General features: G+C 40.4%; 1 protein-coding gene across 1 annotated transcript; it reads left to right on the top strand.

Moving 5' to 3' along the window:
• Positions 1–3,039: 3,039 nt before the first annotated feature.
• On the top strand, positions 3,040–16,622 carry MIX23 (mitochondrial matrix import factor 23). Its single transcript, XM_081940523.1, has 5 exons — positions 3,040–3,190; positions 8,159–8,284; positions 12,011–12,157; positions 15,597–15,656; positions 16,362–16,622. The coding sequence occupies exons 1-5, from the start codon at positions 3,140–3,142 to the stop codon at positions 16,410–16,412; spliced, it is 435 nt and encodes a 144-aa protein (XP_081796649.1). The 5' UTR covers positions 3,040–3,139; the 3' UTR covers positions 16,413–16,622.
• The last annotated feature ends 8,824 nt before the right edge of the window (positions 16,623–25,446 follow it).

Below are 25,446 nucleotides of genomic sequence, written 5' to 3' on the forward strand. Positions count from 1 at the left end.
GTGTATAACAAATAGATAAAAGTAATATAAAAACAACAGCTATAAAAATATATGCTGCATAAAATATAGTTCCAGAATGTCAAAAGGGATAGAACTAATTTGAGAGGGTGGGGGAGAATGCTCCATAATGTGGTACCATGGCAGGTACATCTCCTGGGATGCACAAATGTAGATCTCTAGCTGATGGCATCGGTAGCATGCCTTCTCTGCCAAATCTAATATAGAACAGGCTGAAATATCTGGGGAGAAGCAGTCCCTTAGGTAATATGATATCATGCCATGAAGGGGTTTAAAATGTGTCACAATGCAAATCCACCACTTAGTGCAACCTTGGGGGATTGGACTAGAAGACCTCCAAGGTCCCTTCCAGCTCTATGATTCAACCTCAGATTGAAGAAACAGCTGCTAAGTTGGGGGAGTCCTCCAGCTGGGGAGAGGCATCATGCAACAGAAGCAGCCTCTCAATTTGTATTGGAATAGAAATCCTTTTCCCTTCCCAGAGGAGTCACTGTCATTGATAGGATTCCCTCAAAGAAGGCAAATACATCTTAAAGGATGTCAGCAACCTGAAAGAATATGCCCCCAGTCTCATTAATGGTGCCCTATTTTCTTACTACCATTGATGAGTTGCCATCTCTTCTCCAAAACACGAGTCAAAGGCATTGCAGGTAAACCAGTTGTGACTGGGATTGCTAGTGTGTGTAGTTATAGAACAAAATGTCACATGACTGCCTCAACTTGAAACAGCAACTCCCCATTGCAGTTGTAAACCAAGAATTGTTGTTTATCACAAACCCAGGTCAAGCCAAGCCATTCTTTGTGTCATTCAGTCACAAGCCTTGGTAAGATTTCTGAAGGCTTCACAGGTGGAAGGTGGCCAGAGACAGAGAGGGAGGGAGATAAGCAGGTATGGGAAATTGTACACCCCTGTGGTTGTAAGTACGGGTGGGTGCCAAGCTCTGCAATTTTGATCATGTGTCCAATGGCCAGAACTTTGGTCACAGGTTGTAAGTTCCTTCATAAAGTATCATCATAACTTGGGTCACTGAACAAATGTCGTAAGTTGAGGATTACCTCTAGGTCTTTTGCACTCATTTAAAAATATATTTGGTGGAAGCCTTTCAAGGTGATGGCTATTGTGGATAGAAACAACCTGGTCCACTTTGTATCAGCCTTTATTATGTTTACAAACAATTCAAGTGGTGAACATATCCAACACACGATTCTCCTATTTTCCCCACAACAACATTCCTGTGAGGTTGGTTGGGCTGAGAGTGACCAGCCCAAAGTCACTCAAGCTGGCTTCCATGGTTAAGGCAGGACTTGAACTCTTGGTCTCTTGTTTTCTAGCCTGGTGCCTAGACTAGACCAAACTGACTCCATCCACTTTGCAGTCTCCTGACTGGGGAAACTGGCAGCTGCTCACGCTCTACCTTGGTTAAAGGACCAAAAGCTTTTCCTGGATTCCCTTCCCAAAGTGCACAAGCAGCCTTTCTGCTTGCCTAGCAGGGATCTTCACCTCACCTGGTCCAAATACTCTTCCTTTCTTCTTTCCCCCTCTGCCTTGCCTCCTCCAAATCTGTCATTCAATCCCCTCCTGTCTTAGCTTTTTGCTTCCTTTTCCCTCCTGACTTCCTTTCCTCCACTCAAACCCTTCCCCATCACTGAGCCTTTAGCACTATCTCTACTAGAATCCAGAGGGCAGGAGTATACATCTCCAAATATTCTTTTTCTTTTATCTGGCCAACTAGCTTTTTAGCTGAGCAATTTTAAACTGCCTTCTGCCATCCTGAGTTGACTTTTTCTTCTTTCCTGGGTTGTTCTATTTTACTGTCTATTGCCCCACTATTAACTTAAACAAAATGAAATTGAATTCCTAAGAATGATTTGAGATAATATCTGAAATCTATAGTACCAAAGTCTTTGGAGCTATGCCCAGTGCCCAACTACAGTAATTCCATTTTACAACAGCTTTTAAGGAGAAGTTTAACTTCTGACAAGGTTTCTTTTAAATAAAAATTATCTCTAAAAGTCCATTCCCTGTAGCCGTTTGGAATAGTGTATTTTCAACCTCTCTTCAGTCTCCTTTGTGGCGAGCCCTGGTTCACACATGGCTTCAAGATTGGCTGCCTGTACTAAATGAACTATTTTTCCTAACCGGTGTTGGAAGAAATGTCCTTCTGGGTTCGGCTCCAAGTGGGGAAAAAGACACTGGAGACATGGAGGCTGCTTGGAAGGATGGTTTTAATGGTGGGCAGGACCACATGGCTTGAGTCCTGAACAGAAAAGGTGATCACATGCTTCAATGTTGATGGAGAAAAAAAGAAGGGAAGAGCAGAGACTCAAGAAGGGCTTGCAGGGCTTTTTATAATCTGTTCTGCCCCACCTATCTGTTTCCTGTTCCTGTGTAAGAAATGTATTCTGATTGGTTGTGAGACTCCCATGGGCCTGTGCAAGGCAACCCTCTAGTCTAGGCTGAGTTTTGAATCCAGGTTTGGTTGAATTCTCAGATGCCATGTGGTCAGTTGAGTAAAAGGCAATATTATCCTGTCTTAATCCCATCAATCTGGCGCTGAAGAGGAGAACTCTTTATTATGTAAAGTGGACTAACTTGGCCTTCTTAATGGCCCATTGACAAAGTGGGGATGGGCAGGAAGCTGCAGGAATTTACTTTGTGTTTAAAATGTGTTTCTCCCTTTTTCACATCCAGGAAAATATAATATTCTGCCTTTTCAATATTTCCTAGGATATTTCATTTTTCTGGGAGAGGGCTGGGTGATAACTTCCTATACCGGCCTAAACAAGAACCTTGAAAAAAAACTTTGCATCCCAAGAAAGCTGCCCCGAGAAAAAGAACGGCTGCAGGTGGTTGGTTTTCACCTCCAAACGCGGCTGCTGTTGCGTTTTAAAATCGGTCTCAAGCACTACGTGACCAGTTCAAGATCTCTAACCACCTGCACCTCGACGACCTCGGCCATCCGCACCAGGAACGGGCAAAGGCGCAGCGCAACAGACGCCCCGCGACTTCCGGCCCGGCTCGGGATCCCGCGGAAGCGTGCTCTTGGCGCGGCGAAGGAGCAGGAGGGGGCGGGCCTGCCTCCGTCACGCCTTCCAATTGGCTGCGTTGAGACCTTCCAACATGGCAGCGCCCGGCTCGACTCTAAATTGCGAGGACTTCGCTGAGTTTCAGGTACGGAGACGAAAGTGAGGCTGGTGGAGGCCGGCGGGGAGGCGCCCGGGACGTTTCCCTCCCAGCGGTCGGCTGGCACGTGCTGATTCGCCTCCAGATCTTGGAGCCTGCTGCGCCTCCTCGCCCTCCGGAGTACCTTTGCTCGCGCCGTAGAGGAGGAGCGGGGCGGGCGTGGACAGCAACGTGGAGCAGACTTCGAGAGATTCTCCACCCGTGGAGAGGAGAACAGAAGGCTCGTTTTGGGGGGCTTGAAGGAGAGCCGGGTTCCTGGATGCTGTAAAATGTTTCCTTTGCCCAGCACACCCGACAGCCGTGCACGTGCTTGGAGGGGATGCCTGCCTGGTTGTAGTAGTGTGTTCGAGGTTTTAGAAACGCTCTTCCTTGGAGTTTTCTCTCAAATAGATGGGCATTACTGCAATCCAGGAAGGGAGAGATGAGAGGGTGCATGGTTTGCCTCTCCGGAGGACCTTGGGGATCCCTATTAAAAAGCTGAATGTCAATCAGAGTCTTCCTTTGTCCCGCGAAAAGACAAGGGTCAAATGGCAGATAAATAGGAGGTGGGAGCTGAGAGACTGGGCAAACAGGGAAAAAGTTAATTTACACATTTCTTCTTCTGTTACATTAATTTCTGTGATTCTTATGCTGCCTTCAATGTGTTTTTAAAATATTGCAAAGGGATAGAAAATATAATCTTGTTCTTTTCATTCTGTTATTTTAATCATTTTGAAAGGGAGAAAAATGTACAAAAGAAACTCTATGTTTGGGCTTTTGCAGTTAGAACTGCAGCCTCTTATTATAGTTGTGAAACATGGAATACTTGCCCAGAAGAGACAGGACTCAGATTGTTACTCTTGAACATAGGAGGTTAGGTTTAGGGTTAGAATAGCTTCCCCAGAATGAAAAGCAGGAATGGTGGTCTCTTGAGGTAGAATAACAGCATGAGGAAAGTGACTTATCCTGGCAGCAGATATCCTTTTCTTTAGTACAAAGCATTCAGATGCTGCTTCAAAATACAACAACACCGACATCATTGCTGGAGGTCAACATGTCATTGCATTTGTTTGTAACTGCTGTTGCTTGGAATAGCAGAATAGCCAGAAATATTAGGACAAGAAGTGGAATGTTGGCCTCTTTAGATCAAAGTGGGCATGGGACTGAAATCATTATCCTTAGAAGTAAATACAGGTAATATTTATTTAGCAACCATAAATGGAGCCAGCAACTCAGTTGTTAAGGGAAGTGAATACTAAATAAAAACATGAATGTACTTACAAACTTATTTTACAGGTTGTAAATGTGGGGATCAATTGTAAACTTTTTTGCCACTATTGTAACTGTGAACATCCACTAAACAAGGTCTATCAGTTGAAGGTAATGGGATAAAAGCAGTGGTGGGTTTCAATTTATTTTACTACCGGTTCGCTCGTGTGTGCTTGTGCAACTCTTCTGCGCAAGCGTAGAAGCTTCTGTACATGTGGAGAAGCGTCCGGGCTGATGGGCAGAGCCTCCCGCCACCACTACCAGTTTGCCCGATTTGGGACGAACTGGCAGAAATCCACCTCTGGATAAAACGGCTAGTAAGGACAAAGATGGGAATTATGATAGTTGAAACCAGAATGACTAGGTTCTATTACTTTATTTTGTAGTCTAAAAATTAATTGTATAGCAGAAGAAGCAGTTAAGCCACAGTTGGGTTTACAGTTACTGCAATGATAAAATACTGCATTAATTGCAAATTCAGAATTGATCCCAGAACCAGTTGTAAGATGCTTTGAGACCCTTTAGCGTTTGATTGTTTTCACCAGTTGGACAAGGGACAGCCCATCATGGGTGAAAGCACCCTAGTGGCAGTAGCAAAGTAATGCATTCCTTCAGGAGTGCTATTTGTATAGGTGCATGGTAATTACTTTTCCTATTCCTGATTTGTATTATCAAAATTGACTGGATGAGATATCACCTTTTTGGAGAATTTCTCTTCTAGGTTTTTATTTGTTTCTTGAATTTCAAGGCAACTGACTCAAAATGTCAGCTTACAGTTTTTAAAAGAATCAATTAAAAAAATGAATATGGGCACAGCCATATAAAAAAGCAATCTCCATAAATCCAGGAGAGGTGGCACTGATTTTATTTGCAGCCAGAGACTCACTTCTGTGGTAATAGGATGTGAATGCCTAGATATTTTACCAGTGCATCCCAAACTTGGGTTGGATAAAAGTGGTTTTTCTTGGATAATGACAAATAAGCCCAATCACAACAGGGATGTTTATATTGACTCAGTGTTTCATCTACATTGGGTAAAAAGGACTTTCTGATAAGTGGTTTTTGGATAATGAAGGGAAAAGTTTGGGAAGCACAGCATTATAGTGTCTGACAAAGAGAAGCTGTGTGTCATCCTGGTGATCCTGCTGCTGCTTAGTTGGATCCTTCTCCAGACTCCTTGATCTTGTATCTCAAAATTAATGGTAGTGACCAATACAGTTCTCCTAGGACTCCTTTTGATAGGTGTACTCTAAGACAAATTTTATAGCATGGCCCCTATCACTTTTGGGTTTCTCTTCTGGCTCCTTTGGGGAAAGATGGAACCATGAAAGAGGTAATATGCCCTTCCTTAAAAGGTCATCTCTGGAAGCAACTGTTTGATAACTGTCACCCATTCTCCAACCAAATGTCAACTAGGAGTTGTTGATTCATCTTCAATTTATCTTGGAGATAATTATCTACCCGTATTTATTCAAGTATAACGCGCACACGTGTATAACGCGCACCCCCTAATTTTCGATTAAAAATCGGTATAAAATTTTGTTTCACACCAAGCATTGTAATTGACAAAAAAACGTTGTTGAACACGTGCGGCCATGACTATTGCCGCCGCTGCTGCCGCCGTTCACAGGACCCGCCTCTCACCCTCTTCCTCCTGCCGACTGGAGGAAGAGGGTGAGAGGCGGGTCCTGTGAACGGCGGCAGCAGCGGCGGCAATAGTCGCAACTCGGCGGCGGGCCGCCCCGGCTGAGAGACAAAGGAGGGGAATGGCGGCAGGCAGCTGAGTTGCGACTATTGAGCACGGCACGGCGCCGCCTGAGGCCGGGATCGAGGCTGCAGTCCGGAAATTTACAATTTACAATTCGCCTGCGCCCTCAATGGACCGGCCGCCACTGCCACCCCACCCCAGCCCTCGTTTATAACGCGCACCCAAACTTTGATTCCTTTTTTTGGTACAAAATTTTGCGCGTTATACTCGAATAAATACGGTATATCCTTTTCAACCAGATTCATCCCTCCTAAAATATTTCCCCTGGAAGAAACTGCTGCTAAAGAGGGAGGCGGAGGCTCAAAAAAAAATAAATCTCTGGGATGGTTTTGAATGGTTTCTCCTGGAAGTAAAAATAGCTTAATTGATAATATAGACTTCCAAACGCTAATTAAAATCAATTTATTTCAGAAGGCTTTGAAGTGAATTGTGACATTGTCAGGATTGTCTTTACAATTTTAATTTAACTTTATCTTAAGTTTCATTTATTGTGGTTATTTTATTGTATTTTGAAATTATTGTAAACAAATCAGGGTGATGATTTACTGTAAATTCAATAAACGAGTAAAAGAGTAAGTTGTATGAGAGTATTCCCATGTTCAACAAAGGTAACATAAGGGTGGGGAATTCACTCCTACTTGGTGAGAGCTACGTTAGGAAGACAGCAGCTTCAACAAGAGCTAGCTTACTGTCATTGAATTTCTGCTTCAGGTTTGGTTGGATGGACAATATAAGTGATTGCTCATGGATTTTAACTTATTTCCCTCCCTTTCGGAAAATGTTAGTTCTTGAATGTTAGAGCACATATGGAGAATGGGATGTCCCTGAATTGGAGAGGTAGGGGGAGGAAGCATCATAAATAGAAAAAGATCAGCAGCATAAGATGGTAGAAAGAGAAGGCATCAACAAGCAGAGGATATAGATGGATGCAGATTGGGCTCTAATGACATTCATCTCTGTTTCTCCATAATATGTCCATGTTCAATCAGATTTATTTGTGAGAAAGCATGTCCTCACAACATCCCGAACCACAAGCTAGCCAATTAATTTACCCCATTGTGTTAGGTAAACAGCCAATGTAGATAGTTTATGATTCAATGTATTATACAAACTTCTAAAACTGAATGAGTAAGTCATTGCTAGCTTAATCTGAGAAATGTACTTTGTAAATACAATCATAGAATTGTAGGATTGGAATGGATCTTGGAAGTCTTTTAGTGCAAGTCCCAACTCAGGGGACGAATCCTCGGACCGTCCCAGAAAAATTGCTGTCTTGTTTGAAAATCTCTGGTGATGGTGCACCCATTACTCCAGGAGATAGTCCTTCAGTTGGAAGACTGCTATTGTGTCTCCACTTCTCTTTAAGCTAAATGTGCTCAATTTCTTTAACCATTCTTCACAGAATTTAGCCACAAGCCCCTTACCATCTTTGTCACTTGTCTGTGGATTTCCCCCCCAATTCCTCAGCATCTTTGTTGTATTATGGACAAAGGCATGGAACAAGATGTATTCCAGTTTGTTGAATTCCAGGTCAAATATACTTTTAAGAAACGAAATTATTGTAGGCATTAAAACATACTCCCACAACTTGACTTGCTATTCTTTTCATAGAAGGAATCAAATGACTTCTCCACTAAAAAGCATCACAAAATTTTCAAATTTGGACAGTCATTTTTGTTGACCATGGCTTTTGATCAGGGGATTCCTGTCCTGGGCAAAGTTTGGACTAGAAGACTTCTAGAATCCCTTTCAATCTTATGATCTATTATAGTAATCTGGCACAATCAACATGTAAAGTACTCTGCAAGTTCCTAGGAATTTTAAATATGTGGCTCAAAAATACACTACTTGATCTGGTTGCTAACATACTGTTTCTTTTTTTAATTTAAATTTTGCAACATTAAGTCTAAGTTTTTCCTCCCCTACCCCCTCCCACCCAGGAATTGCTCAGGGTAACAAGAACAATTGATGACAGGATAGTCCATGAATTAAATACTACCGTTCCAACAGCTTCTTTCGCAGGAAAAGTTGATGCTAGGCAAACTTGTGAAGAACTTCATCATTCGGTAAATATATTTGTTCTTCCTCTTCATTTAACTTTTTTTCTTTTGAAACCTGATTTTGTTTTTACCAGGTGTTCATGGCCACATTGGCATCTTATAGTTCTATAGATCTGGGAGCGCCAGCATCTAGGTGACCACTAGATGACAGCAAAGGTTAAGAGTTTTCTATAGTTCTTTGCTGCCATCTAGCTGTTTCTTGCAGTTCATATCTGCTGGCCTTTTAAATCATATATTGTTCCTTCATTGTTCTTGTCACCAATTTTCCTGCTTGTGTCATATACAATAAAAAATACTTAACTCAAAAGGGAGATACAGATCATTGTACTTCTTTCTCCTCCATAGTACCTTATAGCCATAGAATCTGTGGCAATGCTACTCCTTCCAAACTTCCTCTTGTTTGTATGTCTTTTTTAACTCTGCCAATTTAATTTGTATCATGCTTTTAATTATTTAAGTACATTTATATCCAAAAATATATAAAGATAACTATACTTCTTTTTGTCTTATTTTAATCAAAATAGGTCTTATAAAGTTAGTCATATTGTGTTGTATAATTAAGTTGCTAATGTTAAGTGTATTTGACACTAAGAAATTTACCCTGTTTCCCTGAAAATCCCCGGATAATAAGCCCAATCGGGCTTTGGAGCGCATGCGCTAAAATAAGCCCTCCCTAAAAACTTTGCAACACAGCAACAGCCATGATGTGACCACGCTCGCTGCCTCCTGCACCTCAAAAGTAATAAGACCTCCTAAATCCACCACATTGAACCAGTGTGGCTTGATATTATTTATTTCCCAGGCTAGGGCCAAGTGAAAATGACTGGCTCAAAGTCACTCATTGGCTCTCATCTCTGAGGGAGACCTGAATCTCCCCAATTCTATTTTTGCATTTTAACTACTACTCCAACCCCATACTAATTTTTATATAAATTGGCACATGCACTACAAATAGCAATTATTGCTTTTTTTCTTTTCAGCCTCAAATAAAGTATTACTTTTGCACAGATATGGAAAGTGTCCAGAGAAAAATGGCTTTGACAATTTTGTAGCTCCACAGGCCTCAGCTCAAATTTAGATCAATTAATATTAGAGCCAGAAAGCACTTTAAAAAGCACCAATTAATTGTATTGATTTTGGTGCCTAAGGCTCAAGTTTATCAGTACATGTAGTAGACCTAATCTGGTTTTCCATATGGCACAGGCCAATATGGAAATGGTTTCGTGCCCCAAATTAAACCATAAAAGAGAAGACAGGTTGTTATGTTTTCCAACAGAAAAGACTTAGCCAAAATTATTTTGCCCCTCATACGTCTACTTGGAAATCAAAAAGACTCATGATTCATTTTAAAAATTCCTGAAGAAAATTATTTCATTGTAAAAATATACAAAGCAAACAAAACCAATATTTATGGTGGACTTGCCACCAGGGAATGGTCCAGCCACAATAAAAAGTAACAAGTAAAAACCAACAACAGTGCTATGCATACTGTTAGTAGAAGCCAAGGTATAAATCTAATAGTAAATGAAATATTCATAACATAAAAGAAATCAGCAAATAGGCATTGTGAGTAGGCTTTATCCACCAACCTGATGTTATTTGTTAATGTCTTGCCATCAGATAAATAGGCCACTTTACAACAGTAACAATCCTATTGAAGTAAGTTAGTCTGAGAGACTGCCAACTCCCTATCTGTGACAAATTAGCCTGAATATATCAAGCTTTCTAATGTGTTTGCAAGTCAATCTGCAACAATCTCAGATAATTGGGGTGGCACCAACATGCTATTTATTTTACATCATTACTTAGGTCAGGCCAAAGGAAATATTCATCTGGTAGCTGAAGCTGTTAGAGTTTGGTTGGGACAAAATGGACTGAAGCTGAACCCAAACAAAATGGAGTTGATGTTTGTTTGGGAGATTCTTTGCCAGCTCCATTTATAACTCTGGATGGGGGTGTTCCACTTCTTGAAGGAGCAATTATGCGATTGGGGGTTCTCCTGGATACCTCGCCACAACTAGATTAGACAGGTGGAAGTCATGACCAGAGAGGCCCATTCATGCACATATTGCTCTTCAATGTCATATAAAAGGCTGCTTTGAAGACTACCGAAAGCTGAAATTTGTGCAAAATAGGGAGCTTGCAGTCATCACATAAGTATAAGTATAATCTTTATTGTCATTGTACTTAAATACAACAAAATTGGTTTTAACCTCACTGGTGCAAAATTATAACAGAAATGAAAAAAGAAAGAAAAAGAAAAAAAGAAGAAAAAGAAAAAACATAATGTCTGTGCTGTGAGCCCATCAGGTTCTGAATACATTAGTTGCCCATCGAGCAACTGAATACAAGTGCTATCTTAACACCTTAGATGTCTTGGCTCCTAAATAACTTTGGGGCCTCCTCCTCCAACAAGAATCTGCATTGTGGTACATGCTCCCAACAAAATCCATTAACAGTTTTCCATTACTAAAACATTAAAGGCGGCACAGGCTCACAAACATCTTTTTTTTTTTTTGCAAACCCAATGTTATGGAGTAACTCCTGAGATCAAATCGGCACATAACCCAATTGCCCTCTGTAAGCAGGAAAAGTAGCTTTTCCAGAGAGTATTTGGGGAGCACGAGGAAGTTAATGTATTGTTTTATCTTTATATTGTATTGTTTTATTGTTGTAGACTGCCAGCTGCCAATACAGATTACAACTGAATATTATAAACATTGAAAACAATATATTTTAGCACCAACATTTATCAATGAATAGATCTACAATCAGGCGATTCTGATTTAGTTACAAAAAGGTGTTTTGAAAGTTGTGGGAGTACAAATCTACCAACTTTTTGCAACCCTTTATAACTGCTTTTCTTTTCCCTGGATTGGGCAGCAACTAAGAAGGCAGAAGCATCCTGCTAAACAGGAAAATGGGCATCATGTTGACTTTATTTTAAGTACAGTATATCGATATAAGCTCCATTAAGAGAGACTGGCACAATACCAGAGTCATAAACATTCTAATAGAAATTTAAACAAAAAATGTCCATGTATCCATTATATCCTTTTTCTTTATATTATTTAATCTTGATATTTCTCCAAATATGATCAATTATATACTTACGTTTTCTGACTAATTTTATTTTGTTAAAATGGAGTTGAAGTTCTTGAATTTTGTACTTTTATATCTATGGAATTTTATATGCTTTATTGTAGTTCAACCATGTTGCTTTTATAATCAGTGACCACTATTCTATCACCTGATTCTCCAGATTACCAAAGCTTTGCCATAAACATGTTGATGCAAGTTTACTTTGGTGGAATGTAATACATGCTGTTTATACATGCCACTTTGCAATTCTTGAATTCTGGAAAAGGATCCATGGCCTATTGCAGGGGTGTCAAACTCACAAGGTCACGTTGTCACATGATGTATTGTGACTTCCCCCCCCCTTTTTTTTGAAAAAGAAAGTGAATGTAAGTGGTTGCTAATTTCTGTATTTTTAAGTGGCAAGGATTTTTCTGCTAAGCACTTATTTAATAGCTACAGTATCTGGGTAAGCTCTGAAAACAAAAAGTGATAAGAATAATAAGCTTTTGTGCTGTGTCCATTATATATGCTTGGAAAGTGGTAATTTTATGAAAACCTCCTCAATTTCTGCTTTTATTTTCTTAACATTTAACTCATTATTGGCTTGCTTGCTCATCTGGTTTTCTTTGTTTATATTTACTGTCTATTTAGTTGAAAGAAGCTCATGAAAGTAGGGAGAGAATAATCAAAAGCTGTATTGCCCAAACTTCTAATGTAGTAAAACTTCTGCAGGAAGAGAGGAAGAAATCTCCAGATGACATAACACTACTAAAACAACTCAGGAAAGAGCAGACAAAAGTAAGTCGCAGAATTTGGTTGCTTTAAGTTCTATTATATAAAATATGATTGATATTGATGTGGCACAGAAAAGTAAAACATGTAAAATTACAAAAAATTGTTATCTGTGGTTTGACATTATAATGCTCCTCCTAATGCTGTAAAAGGACCAGTTCTCTCTAACAAATATATCTGTCATTAGATATTCTTTTATGCCCATGCTTCATCATTCAGAAAAGATAGAAATAGAAATCATGAATTGACAAACTGGCTGTTGCAGATTGTATTATTAGATAAGGCAATACCTTCTTCAGGTGAAGCTCAACTCCTGGCACCTGGCACCTTCTTGAGCATATCTGCAGTTTTCTCAGCCACAGCATGGACCTGCCTTGTCATATTTCAGGAAATTAGTTCAACTTCCCAGTTTTGCTTGAGCCCTGGGGGTTCATTCTAAGTACTAAGCAAGCCTGATCCTGCTCAGCCAAGATCAGCTTGATAATACAACAGGATTACTCAGGGAAAAAAATGACCCAGAGTTCTAGCCCTATCTTAGGTACAAAGCCAATCACCCTCTCTCAGCCATAGGAAACAGGCTAGGGCAAACTGTTTCCAAAAATGTTATTAGGTAAACTGCAGCAACTGGTCCAAGTAGTTGCAGGATTGTCTTGAAGGCATACACACACAAAGAAAGACAAAAATAAGTAATCTGCCATCAATATAATTTTCTCACGTACTAAACAAAATGTATATATGCACAGACACAAATACCCACACATAGATGAAGTTTTATATTATTATATGTATGTACTCTTATATGTACTAAAATAAGACGTACCCCCCAAAATAAGCCCTAGCCTGATTTTACAGCATGCTCCTAATATAAGCCCTAGTTCAAATATAAGCCCTAGTTAAGGTTGTCATTAGTGCGGAGCGTGGCCAGCACCAGAGGCAGTGAGGGCGCAGGGACCGACAATGTCTGGCAGCAGCCACAGGCTGCACAGTGCAGGTGAGTTGATTATATGTCCAAGCAGTAGGCAGAGGTGGGGTGGGGGAGGCACACAATCCAGACGCATCGCATGGGACATGGGTAAGCCAAGAGTTGGTGGGCTGGAGCAGGCAGGCAGCCACGGGAGATTCATCTTCACACGGTGGCATTGGCAGCAGACGTACAGGGGGGAAGGCAGGTGATCCTTACATGCCATGTGGGATGCGGGAAAATCGAGATACATGAAGATGAGCCTCCAAGCCCACCCGCCCACTCTGTCCCACCATGTCTTGGCTTGCTTCCTCTGTTGAGGCCATGAAGAAGCAGAACTGGGCCTCCCGTACATGGAAAGAAAAAATTAAGACATCCCCGAAAATAAGCCCTAGTGCCGTGATGACAAACCTATCGCACGCGTGCCACAAGTGGCATGCGGAGCCATTTGTCAGGGCATGCGAGGCGCTGCCCTGTCAGCTGGCCAGCGCGCATGCACGCACTGGCCAGCTCAGTTCACCTTTTTGAAAGCTATTTTTTGCCTTCCCCAGGCTCCAGAGGCTTTATAGGAGCCTGGGGAGGGCGAAAAGAGCCTCCCCCCCCCCCTGGAGGCTTCAGGGACCGTCCGGAGGCTTCCCTGAAACCTTCGGAACGCTTAAAACCACCCTCCCAGCAAACCGGAAGTGACTTCCGGGTTGCTCGGAGGGTCGTTTTAAGCGCTCCGAAGGCATCAGGGAAGCCTCCGGACGGTCCCTGAAGCCTTCGGAACGCTTAAAACGACCCTCTGAGCAACCCGGAAGTCACTTCCGGTTTGCTCGGAGGATGGTTTTAAGCGTTCCAAAGGCCTATAAAGCCTCTGGAGCCTGGGGAGGGCGAAAAAAGCATGTAAAAATGGGGGGGGGGGTTGTGCGTGCATGCGCACTGGGGGATTGCGCGTTGCATTATGGGTGCGGCATGCCCGCACACGACCCCCCCGCACTCCCCCCACTTGTGGCACGCGAGCCAAAAAAGGTTTGCCATCGCTGCCCTAGTGCTTATTTTGTAGTCCCAAAAATATAAGACTGGGCCTTATTTCCGGGAAACCCAGGTATTCGTGTCTTGTTAAACACACATAATTATGTCTTGTTTATGAAAACGTGTACAAACAGATGTTCTATTGATTAATTTAAATTAATATTAAACTATTAATGTTTGCTAGCTGAAGTCAAATACAATTTGAAAGGAAAGAAACATGAAACTTTAACCTATAAATCATTTTATAAATCGAAATTTCTAAGCAGTCCTTGGGATGCTTATTTAGATATAGAAAAACAGGTGATTGGTTCAGACTCCTCTGTAATGATAGTAAAGATTGGAGATCCCATGTTCTATCAATATTTTACATTTTTGTGATCTTAAAATGTACTGTATCCATTTCAGCTTCTTCCCAAATATTTGGTGTGTTATTTATTGTTAAACTATCTGAGTATTGACAAAAGAAAAAAGGTTTCCTGAAACAGAAAAAAATGTAAAATCAGATTTTGTCCAGAAGAGAGCAGTACAGGGCAAGGTGACTAACATACTTTGAGCACTGCAACTCCAATAGTTAGTTTGAACCCACAGTTTCTTCCTAAAGGGTTCCAAAGAGGGCATAGAAATAAGGCTCTACTATCTAGGATACTTGCCATATGAATGTAATTTCAGACATCTGCAAATGTTTATAAGGCAAATGTGAAATAATGGGATTTAATATACATTGCTATATTTCTGTCCATGTAATAGGTCTGACATTCTGGTCTCAACTCACTCATTTAAAATTAACTGCAATTATTACTAAAAAAACCTTTGGGGTTTTTTTAACAGTTAATTAGGAGGGAGGGGTTCATTATTCAGAAACATATGTTGAATAAAGAATTTGTCATTGTGAGGATTTACAGCATCTATATGACAACATCACCCAGGTAATCTAGTTATTTGTATTATTGCATCATTATGCCACTGAAATAAATGGATTTAAATGATGTAATTTGCATCATATGCTTGATGACATCATTATGCATATATTGCAAATCATGGCAAAATTAAGTCTGCTTGCACATAAAATGTTGCATTAAAGTTTGGTAAATCAAGATTTCACTGCATTGCAATAACCCATTCAAAAGTATATTCTCTGTTTTTGCAATTTTCCAGCTGGGGTGAAAAAAAGATTTTCTAATTTCTCACCAATATGAATTTTAGCTTTAGCTTTGTTCTCTTCTAAATGTCTATAAAATGCTTACCACTTCTAATACTTAATTCCCCAATATTCTACAATGAAATTCCAATTTTTCATAGGAAGATTTATTTAGTGAATGGTGAGAAAATTTGATTAAATGTTCTATTTTAATCTGTTTTAAGTATATTTTAATATTGTTATCCAGATTTATTTTTGTACAATCTGTATGCTCATGGTCAATCCCAACTGTTATGCTAAATCTCTAAAGCCTCTCTTCTTCTCTCTCGTAGTTGAAATTAATGCAATCAGAGTTAAATGTCGAAGAAGTGGTAAATGACAGAAGCTGGAAGGTAAGGAGCAGTCCTAATTGTGAATTTTTGTCATACCATATTAAGGCTCTGATTGATGGGGGAAGAAAGCTAGGAAGAGAACTATAGTACAAGTTAAATCCAAATATGAAAATCAAGTAGAAATATCTTACATCCAAACTAATGCATGTAAGTAGTCTTCAATTGTAATGCAGCCCAGGATCTCCATCATAAATCATAACTCAAGACACCCATGTGACCAATCTGATTTTACAACCCTTTTTGCAGCAGTCATTAAGTGAACACTGCAATTGTTAAGCAAGCACTACATTAATTAAGCAAGTCAATGCATTCCTATGGGCATTTCTTGCCAGCAACCAGCTGAAAAGGTTGATTTCTGGCAAAAAAAAAAAAAAAGTTGCAAATCCTGTCACATGACCACAGAACTGCAACTGGCTATAAAGATCATGTGATTGCTGTCATGTGACTACAAGGGTGATGCCATCAGAACTTGGGAACGGTTCTGCCATAAAAAAGCCTCCGTCTGCCATGTGTGGAAATATTTCAGCCAGTTATTTATCCCCTTTTATTCTGAAAGCTACAAACCTGGACAAGTACATATCACCTTTTTTTGTTTTTCTGAGCACATGCATTTGGTTCTGATTACTGCTTTTCAGCTAATTAACTTTTTAGATATTTGGATCCATTCATATTTGTATCAAACAACTTTCTGTTTTGCTATTTTAGATATTTAATGAACGCTGCAGAGCTCATTATAAGCCCCCAAAGACACAATAATACAAACGCGGGGGAAGAATCCCCTGAAAGTGGTCTTCAGTAATGCAAATGAACTGGAAAAGGAACATGGAACAAAATGCATGGGACCTCTTGAAAAATGATACCCACGGGATCTATACAATGAGTGATTTTGCTAATAAAGATAAACCAACTGTTAATTTGTACAAGACATATGAGAAGAAAAAACATTAAAAAAATGTTTAGATGGAATGTGATGTCACATACTTGACCTCTTTTGATATAGCAGCAAATGTACTTTATGTCTATCCACTCTCATATACCTGGAGATTTTTACATATAAAACAACGTTGTACTCTACTAATTGTGTAGGTCCTTTTCAGACGGGGGGAAATATTGAGGGTAAACAAAACTTTATTCTAATTACCAACATAGTATAATCCTGGAGTAATTGCATCACATTGTGATGGCATGTTTCAGAGATGTGAAAGCCCAGGGGTCCCCAACCCCCGGGCTACAAACCGGGATTGGTCTGCAGACCGTCAGGAACCAAGCCGCACATGTTAGCAAAGCCCCATCTGGGATCCAGGCAGCATACAAAACCATGCCTCCCCAGTCCTCAGAAAAACTGCCTTCCTCGGAACCAATCTCTAGCCACCTTAGAATTTTTTGTTGATTTAAGTAAAGCATACACATAAAATTAGTAAGGTTGAATTTTGGAATGTTTTGCATGAATATGGATTTCAGGTTTAATTTCTGAATGTGATAATAGTAGTATATGATCAAAGTAAAGTACTGTGAGAAGAAATACAATACTTAGCAAAGGGTTACACATTGATATGTCTAATATCCCCTTTGTCGTTTAAAGTAGCACTTAAGGGATGCTTGTAGAGACATTAGATAATATACAGTATGGTTTTGGATTGATTATGTTCCATTAAATTGATGTTCACAACATGAGAGTCTCTATGACTCTCATAATTATAGAAATCTTTCAGATCTTCCAATGGTCACCATTGTAACTGAATCCATCCAACCAGTTCCAAGGATGGTGGTTTTACCTGTTTGATATTAGTTTTGTATTTTTTATATTTAATTTTATATGTCTCCACCTGGTTATGCCCGTGTATAAAAAGCATCCTTTTGGTTGTTTGAAGACAGTGTTAGCTATGAAGAAATCGTTGGAGCCCTGATGGTTCAGTGGTTAAAGTGCAGTATTGCAGGAAAACTCTGCCTTCAGCCAGGAGCTCACTTAGCCTTTCATCCTTTCGAGATTGATAAAATGAGGGCCCAGAATGTTGGGGGCAATGTGCAATAATGCTTCTACATTGTAAATAGCCCAGATAATGCTATAAAGTGGTATATTAATCTCAATGCTATTGCTATTGCAAGTACGGAAATAGCTAGACCAGTCTCCTCCTTCATTTTGGTTTTCTAAACTATTCAGTCCAGCTATATTTTCACTGTTCATGTTTCCACATTTTGTTTGAATGGCTTTTTTGGCGGGTGCAATACACTGCTGGCTCATACCTAAGGGGTTGTCCACTAGGACATCTAGATCCCTCTCACAGTCACTAATTATTGATTCAGGTACCACCTATTTTATACCTGTGCATTTGGGTTTTCTTGCCTAAATGTATGACCTTAATTTTTTCACCACTGATTTGCGTTTTGTTGGATAGTCTGTTTTTCAAGTCTGTCAGGATCCTCCTGTATATTGAGACTATCTTCTAAAGTGTTCACTATTTCCCCCAACCTGGTGTTTGAAAATATGATGAGTTCCCCTCCTGTCCCCTTATCTAAACCATTTATGAAGATGTTAAATAGCTTAAGACAGAACCTTGAGGCACTCTTAAGTAAACTCTGTCCACACATTTTCCTTATCCACTAATTTAGCCACTTTGTCAAAGAAGCCGATAAGGTTTGTCTGACATGATCTGTTTTTGACAGCCCTTACTGGCTTCTAATAATTGCCTTGTTCATTTCTAGGTGCTCACAAATGCACTGTTTGATTATCTTTTCCAGAATTTTTCCAGATATTAATGTCAGGGTGATTGGTCTGTAGTTTCCTGGATCCACTTTTCCCCCCCTTTTTGAAGATGGGAACCACATCAGCTCTTTTCCAGCCTTCTGGTATTTCCCCAGGGTGCCAGAGTCTTTGAAAGATTTGTTCAGGTTTCTGAGATCACATCTAGGATTACGCGATTAGTACATTGCACTATTAGTATTACACCATTAGTACTCAAAAGCAAGTTTATAAAACAGAAGTATTTTATGGGGAATTGATGGTATATAGAGAATCAATTGTAAAATAAATGTATGAAGAAAGATTATAGGGGTCAAGAGGAAGAAAGAGGAAGATTGAAAAAATTACAACTGAAAGAGTTGATGAATTGCAAAAACAGGAGTGCATCAAATGATGAATTAATATGGTGGGAGCTAGGATGATTTCCAAAGTTCAAAAGGTATGGAGATATATTGAATAGTGTTGGTATATGTTAATTTCAGTTATACTTCCTTCTCTTTTTCCCATATCATGTATTTCGTTGTTATTCCTCTTTTCTGGGCTCTACACAACATTTATCCTGAAAATATATAGCAGGAGGAATATGTATGACTTAAGAAATGTTCAAAATTATACATAAAAGTGAGAATTGCTTCTAGTGTTTTTGCATGGAAACACTGCTTTGATAGGCATATTTAGGGTTTCAACAATGACCAAACTTTAATGACATAGATGTTTTGATGGAGCTCTTTCTGTATATGATTAAGTTTTCAAACATTTGTACAGTGTTTATTGTACCTCAGCTGGTGATAGCACTTGCTGACCTTAAGCAGGGTTGGTGGGGCCTCGTTAGTATGTTGATGGAGACTACTGGGACTATGGGCCAAATTGGAAAACTGAAAAACCTTCTGAGCAAAGACTGGCTAACAACCTCCATGCTATTATCAATGAAGTCACATGGTTGTGTCAATAATGTCAATATGAACTTTGCTCAGTAATAAAGAGGTTTTAATCAGATTACCTAGTTTGGAGACTTTCCAAACAAAGCTACTGATAAGAGTTGAAAAGAATTATCGGGACTGAATGCCCCCATGGACAATTAAAAGTGAGGTTACCTACATACTTCTATTCATTTCATTTGTAGGAAATTCCTCAGATTCTGAGTTAGGTTCATCTGATTTTAACAAAGTTGTATATTCTGCTAGCAACTTGCTAGTAGGAAATTTCTTATTGCATTTAGTCAAAATATCCATCTGTCTCATAACATTTGTTTGCCCTATTATCTTGTATATTTCAGATATAAATTCTTCTCTTAAAAAAACATTAACCTGTTTCTTTCAATGTTTCCTTAAATAACGTAGGAATTTTCTCTTCTGGTCATTCTTCATTATCTTTCCTAATCCTTTAATGAGTTGGCCTTGTTGCTGGTTATTGATTATTCCTTTTTCTTCTTATCTGAGGACCTGCTAAGCTATCCATTGATCTCTTTTTCTGAGTTAATCTATACATGTCCCCCTTTTTTAAAATAAAATCCAGTGACAGTATTGCGTGACTGAGTCAGTCACCATGTCAGGGCTGCAGAGAAGCCCTAAAAGACCTTGGAGTGCCCCTTACTTAAAGCCCTTCTATTGTGTTACATTTTGAGAGCAATATCAACAAACAACTAAGCCAACACCTTCAATGATAAGTCTGTTGCACTTCAGTTGCAAATGGTTTCAAAAACACAATTTTATTTATCTGAGTGGGCACATGTACAAACCCTGGGTTGGTGTGTATAAATGTTTATAAAATGAAGCGTGAAGTTCAGGAGTGTGCATACAACTGCTAAGGAGCATATGCTGCTAACTGCTGCTGTGGCCCTTGATGTGTGAAAATTGCCCTCCACTGCTTTGTACTATCTTAAACTCAAGCTGTCACAATTGCAAAATGTCTCATAAATCATGAAGATGTAGGGTTGGGCATTTGTTGCTCTATTCACTTTTGCAGTAACTGTTCATCCAGATATTTTAGAGGTTCTGAAATGTCAATGCGCCTTGGGAACATCAAATGAGTTCCCATATTCCAAGTGAGGCCTTACCAAAGCAGTATAAAGTGGTACGAACACTTCACATGATCTTGATACTGTCCTCCTGTTGATAACAACCCCTAGGCTCTCCTGCACCTCCATTTTACCTACCCAATATACTGGCTAAGAGACTATCCTGTCAGCATTAAATTTCCAATCCGATAATATTAGATTTTCTAGTTGTTTTTCTGAAAAAGGCACAAAGCTAAAGTTTACACAGATATACAAGAATAAAGGGTTTCAGACTTGCATAACCGGTACTGCTTGCTTTTTTCTTTTTCTTCAAAGCCAGCTCATTGTTTGTTTTTTGGAAGAATTGGGGTAGAATGCTTCCAATGTCTGAGGGCTCCAACAACAAATTACATGCAAAAGTAATGTCGTATCATTTGCTTTTAATAGAATTAAGACACGTGTAGTGCAGATTTAACAGTAACACCTTTGTAAAAAAAAGTGATATATTTTTTTACTTTTGCAAAATAAACACTACATGTTTAGATGTATGTATATACACCCCATAGGAATGTATCAAAGGAAAAGAACTTCTAAGCGACTCTTTAGAAATAAGTCAAGTCGTCATGCTTTTCTTTCTTGCTCTGATAATTCGTGAGCTCCATTGGCTTGTTTTCACGGGAGAGCCTTTTGTACACTCGCACATGAAAGTACTCTTCATTCCCCACATGGATCTAGAAAAAAAAACCCCAATCAGATCCAATATCATAAAAAGAGCTTATAAACATTTTACAATATCCCAGGAACCGTAGGAGTGGGAGGACTGCATCCAGATCACAGGAAGGGTTTTGGCATCTCCATCTTTCCTGCCTTGAAAATGGATGCCAGAGTTGGAAGGGCATAAGTGACCAGCACAGGGCCTCATGATCCAGTTAAGGGTGCAATTGCTGCACAACATGAAGTTGGGCAACGTCCCTCCAAGCCACAACTGTCACCTGCTCTTTGAACAGGAGTCACGAGTCCAGGAGACTCCCAGGTTGCCACACCAAGTCTCATCCGGAACTGAAGATGCTGCAATGGTCATAAATGTGAAAAACGATCATAAATCACTTTTTTCAGTGCCATTGTGACTTTGAATGGTCACCAAATGAACTGTTGTAAATCAAGAACTCCATGTATAGCTTGAAAAGCATGACCTCAATAACATAATTGGTGAGTTGCCATCACTTAGATCAGTGATGGCTAACCTTTTTTAGCTCAGGTGTCAAAGGTGCACATGCATGCGCGATAGCGCTAATGCATGTGCCCACACCCATAATTCAAACCGTCGTGCACCCCCCGTGCATGCACGCACAACCCCTCCGCTGCCCCACGCATGCACGTACGACCCCCTTACCCTCTTGAAGCCTGGGTAGGGTGAAAACGGCCTCCCCCAGCCTTCCGGAGGTCCTCCGGAAGCTGGAAACAGCCCATTTCCAAACTTCCGGTAGGCCTGTTTTTCACCCTCCCCAGGCTTTGGAGGCTTTCCTGAAGCCTGGGGAGGGAGAAAATGGCATCCCCCATCCCCCGGAGGCCTTCCGGAAGCTGGAAATGGCCTGGTTCCGAATTTTTGGTAGGCCCCTTTTTTGCCCTCCCCAGGCTTCAAAGGTTTTTCTGAAGCACGGGGAGGGCAAAAAAGGGCATCCCCCAGCCCTCCGGAGGCCCTTCAAAGGCCGAAAATCAACTGGCCGGTGCGTTCTTGCATGCTGCAGCTTACCAAGTGCAATGGCTCGCATGCCCTCAGAGATGGTTTGCCATCACAGACTTAGATAATATTGGTTGATGCATTAAAAAATGCAGTGATCCTATGCTACAAGCCCCACCTCCGCTGGGTGGCTTGTTCTGCTCCCATGAGGTGCACCCTTTCTTTTAGTCATCCAAATACACAGATCTACATATGTTAACTAATTAGGTGGAATGTGAATAGGCTTAACTCCTAGCAACCATCTAAAAAATTAATACTGTCCCATAACTATTCCAGTAATTGCATTGATTCTATCGATCTCTCCATCAACTGGTTCTTTCCAAATAAAAAAAACAATATTCCTCTTGTTTTTTCTAAGGTGGTTATTGAGCCATGTGAGAATGTTTCCGAACCTTGGTGACTTTGAGATAGGTGGCTGGGGAATTCTGGAAGCCGAACTGCAGACATCTTAAAAGATGCCAAGGTTGAGAAACATTGATCTCAGTGACACAGAAGCTTTATTGCCCAATTACAAATAAACTTTAGGCACTGCTTGATTAGATTATTTTAAAAAATCTATTTGGAAAGCTAGTCTGGGAGTCACTCCCTAGACTTTCAACAAGTCAATACCGCCTGATTTCTCCCCATTAGCTGTGCGAGACTCATCACTCCTCTAAGCGACTAGATACCCTGGGCCAGAGGGTGGTGATGTAAAGCAATCAATTGCTGTTCTTTCTAGGGACATTATTTTTGCCAATGTTCTCAAAACATTTAAATTACAATGAAAAAATAGAGCATTTCCAGAATGTGCAATTTGTTTTTTTTCCAACATGACACAATGTTGATCAGAGTGAATATGGATATTTGTGTTTATTCTAACCCCTTTTTTCAAGGGACTCTTCCTGAGCAATTATCAGCCCAGGAAGATAATATGTGATTCATTAAACTAATGTGTTGTTAATCAGATTCTACTGGTATCTTTTGTTTTGTTCCTGGACAAATCAGGCAGAGTCAGCAAATTATTAGGTTTGGAAAGAGGCATTGGACTGGTTGTTCTGGTTTTCAGAGTGCCTGTTGGCTAAGCAAAATGTCTGAGCTTATGGTCCGAGGGGGAGGATCTTACAGCTGCAGCTGACTCATGGATCAGATGACTAGCTGATGAATGAAAACATCATTCTTTCAGCAACTGCTCCCTCTTAACTGTATTTTTTTTAGAAAAAGAAAGGCAGCCGGCAGCCTATGAGGAGGTAATAATAAAGGAAATGGAGAAGTTGAAACTGCTTCCTTGATTGCTCATTTGATTTATACAGACACCCACCTTATGCAGCATAACCTTGGGCAGATCACAAACAAAGGGAAAAACAATAAAAAAATAAGAAAAACAAAACCACAATACTAAACTCCTGGTGTCCCCAGTGTTAACACATCCATTGCTCCATTTAGCTTCAGTCTCACATTATCCCAACACTTGGGGAAAGTAAAAGTTTTTGGAAAGCTAGAAGGGTAAGGCTTACCAGATCTCAGGACGAAGGGTGCTGTAAAGGACAAGGGGCACTGCCTAGATCCCACTAAATGGCAATATTTAATCTGCTGGAATCTGCTCACTCAGCAGACTAATGAGCCGTGGTGGCACGGTGGTTAGAATGCAGTACTGCAAGCTATTTTGCTGCCTGCCGACTGCCTGCAATTTGGCAGTTCAGATCTCACAAGGCTCAAGGTTGACTCAGCCTTCCATCCTTCCAAGGTGGGTAAAATGAGGACCCAGATAGTTGGAGGCAATATACTTATTCTGTAAACTGCTTAGAGAGGGCTGTAAAGCAGTGCCCCCCAACTGTGGTATATACTGTAAGTCTAAGTGCTACTGCTGCTATTACTAATGGAATAGGGAGATATCCTCAAGGAGATGCAGTCCGTAAATGACTTGACTGTGGGTCATTAAAGGCTTTAAAGATGACAACAGAAACTGAAAGCCAGTTCAGCTCACACAGCAGCTATGTAACATGAGTGAATCACAGAGTGCCATAACTGCACCTGCAATCTCATTCTGGATCGGTTGCAATTTCAGGATGGTTTTCAAGGGCCAGCCTCATGTAGAGTACATTGTAGTAAACCAACCAGTTGATTTTGCTGATTGCAGTAAATCAACTTACAGTGTGAGTGACTGTAAACAAGGCTGCCTTCTCCAGGAATGGATGCAATTGGTTCACAAGTTTAATCTGTCATGGTTGCCATCTTGAGCAGGCACCATGAGTCCAGAGTCTAGGAGGACCCCCCCCCCCAGCTCTGTTGAGAGATGTGCAATACAAGCAAGAGTGAAATATGATGTCTTGCCAGAACCTGGGGGGTTGTCAAAAACCCAGAACCATTTAATTTTGATACTGTTGAATTGAAGCGGGTTCCTCCCTATCCAAATCCTGACCCTCCCTGGTTCTCATGAAGATAAAGGGGAGTGGGTTCATATTTCAAAATTTGTTTACTATAACCTTATAATAAAAGTAGTAGTTTCCATGACTTTGGTTTCCAAGTTTGAACTACTTTGGAGGGCAGACATATACAACAGGCCATCAGATGAGCTCTTCCAAGCTGCATCAAGTAGTTGTTGAAGAGGAAGAGTGAAAGATTCAAAGCATTTTTTCAAAAGGCAACTGGACTTTCTTGTTTTTCCTTGAGGACATTTAGCTTCTTATCCAAGAAGCTTTTTCAGTTCTGCCTCAAGCATTGAGACACCCTAAATTGAAGAGACCAAGGTGTCCACCAACTGGAACCTACCACAGGAGGAGGAGAACTACAGCAAACCAATGCCTCCCAACGACCAGAGCTAGTCCAGGAAATTACCAAAATCAGTGATACTAAAAACCACTGAAAGATCCAGGAAGGTCAGAATGGATGGACCACCTCATCCCAGGCCCTTCACAGTTAATCCAGAAACACGGATAATGCTGTCCTAGCATTAGAACCAGTCTGAACACTGACTGAAAAGAATCAATACTGCAGACCAAGCTGGTATAAATAGCAACAGCCAGAGTCCAGAGGTATCAGGGCTCCAGATAAAAGGCCTCAGGACTGAGCACAGGGGGTTAAAATATATTATTGGTCTTATACACTGAGGCTCTCCCACCATATTTCCTGATGCCCATCAACAAATATAGAGTTCTCCACAAAAGAGCAAGCGTTTACTCTCTCTCAGAATAACAAAGTTGGAAGGAACCATGGAGGTCTTCTAGCCCAACCCTCTGCTCAAGCAGGAGACCCTTTATACCATTCTGGACAAATGTCTGTCTGATCTCGTCTTAAAAACCTCCAGTGATGGAGCACCCACAAGCTCTGGAGAAAA

Source organism: Natrix helvetica (genome assembly GCF_964273705.1).
Source record: "Natrix helvetica genome assembly, chromosome: 2".
Lineage (NCBI taxonomy): Eukaryota > Metazoa > Chordata > Lepidosauria > Squamata > Natricidae > Natrix > Natrix helvetica.

Bases quoted from the DNA above. Each gene is read 5' to 3' on its own strand.
- MIX23 (XM_081940523.1), top strand. From the start codon at position 3,140: ATGGCAGCGCCCGGCTCGACTCTAAATTGCGAGGACTTCGCTGAGTTT. The intron at 12,158-15,596 runs GTAAGTCGCAGA...TCTCTCTCGTAG, and splicing joins TCAGGAAAGAGCAGACAAAA to TTGAAATTAATGCAATCAGA. The intron at 15,657-16,361 runs GTAAGGAGCAGT...TTGCTATTTTAG, and splicing joins TAAATGACAGAAGCTGGAAG to ATATTTAATGAACGCTGCAG.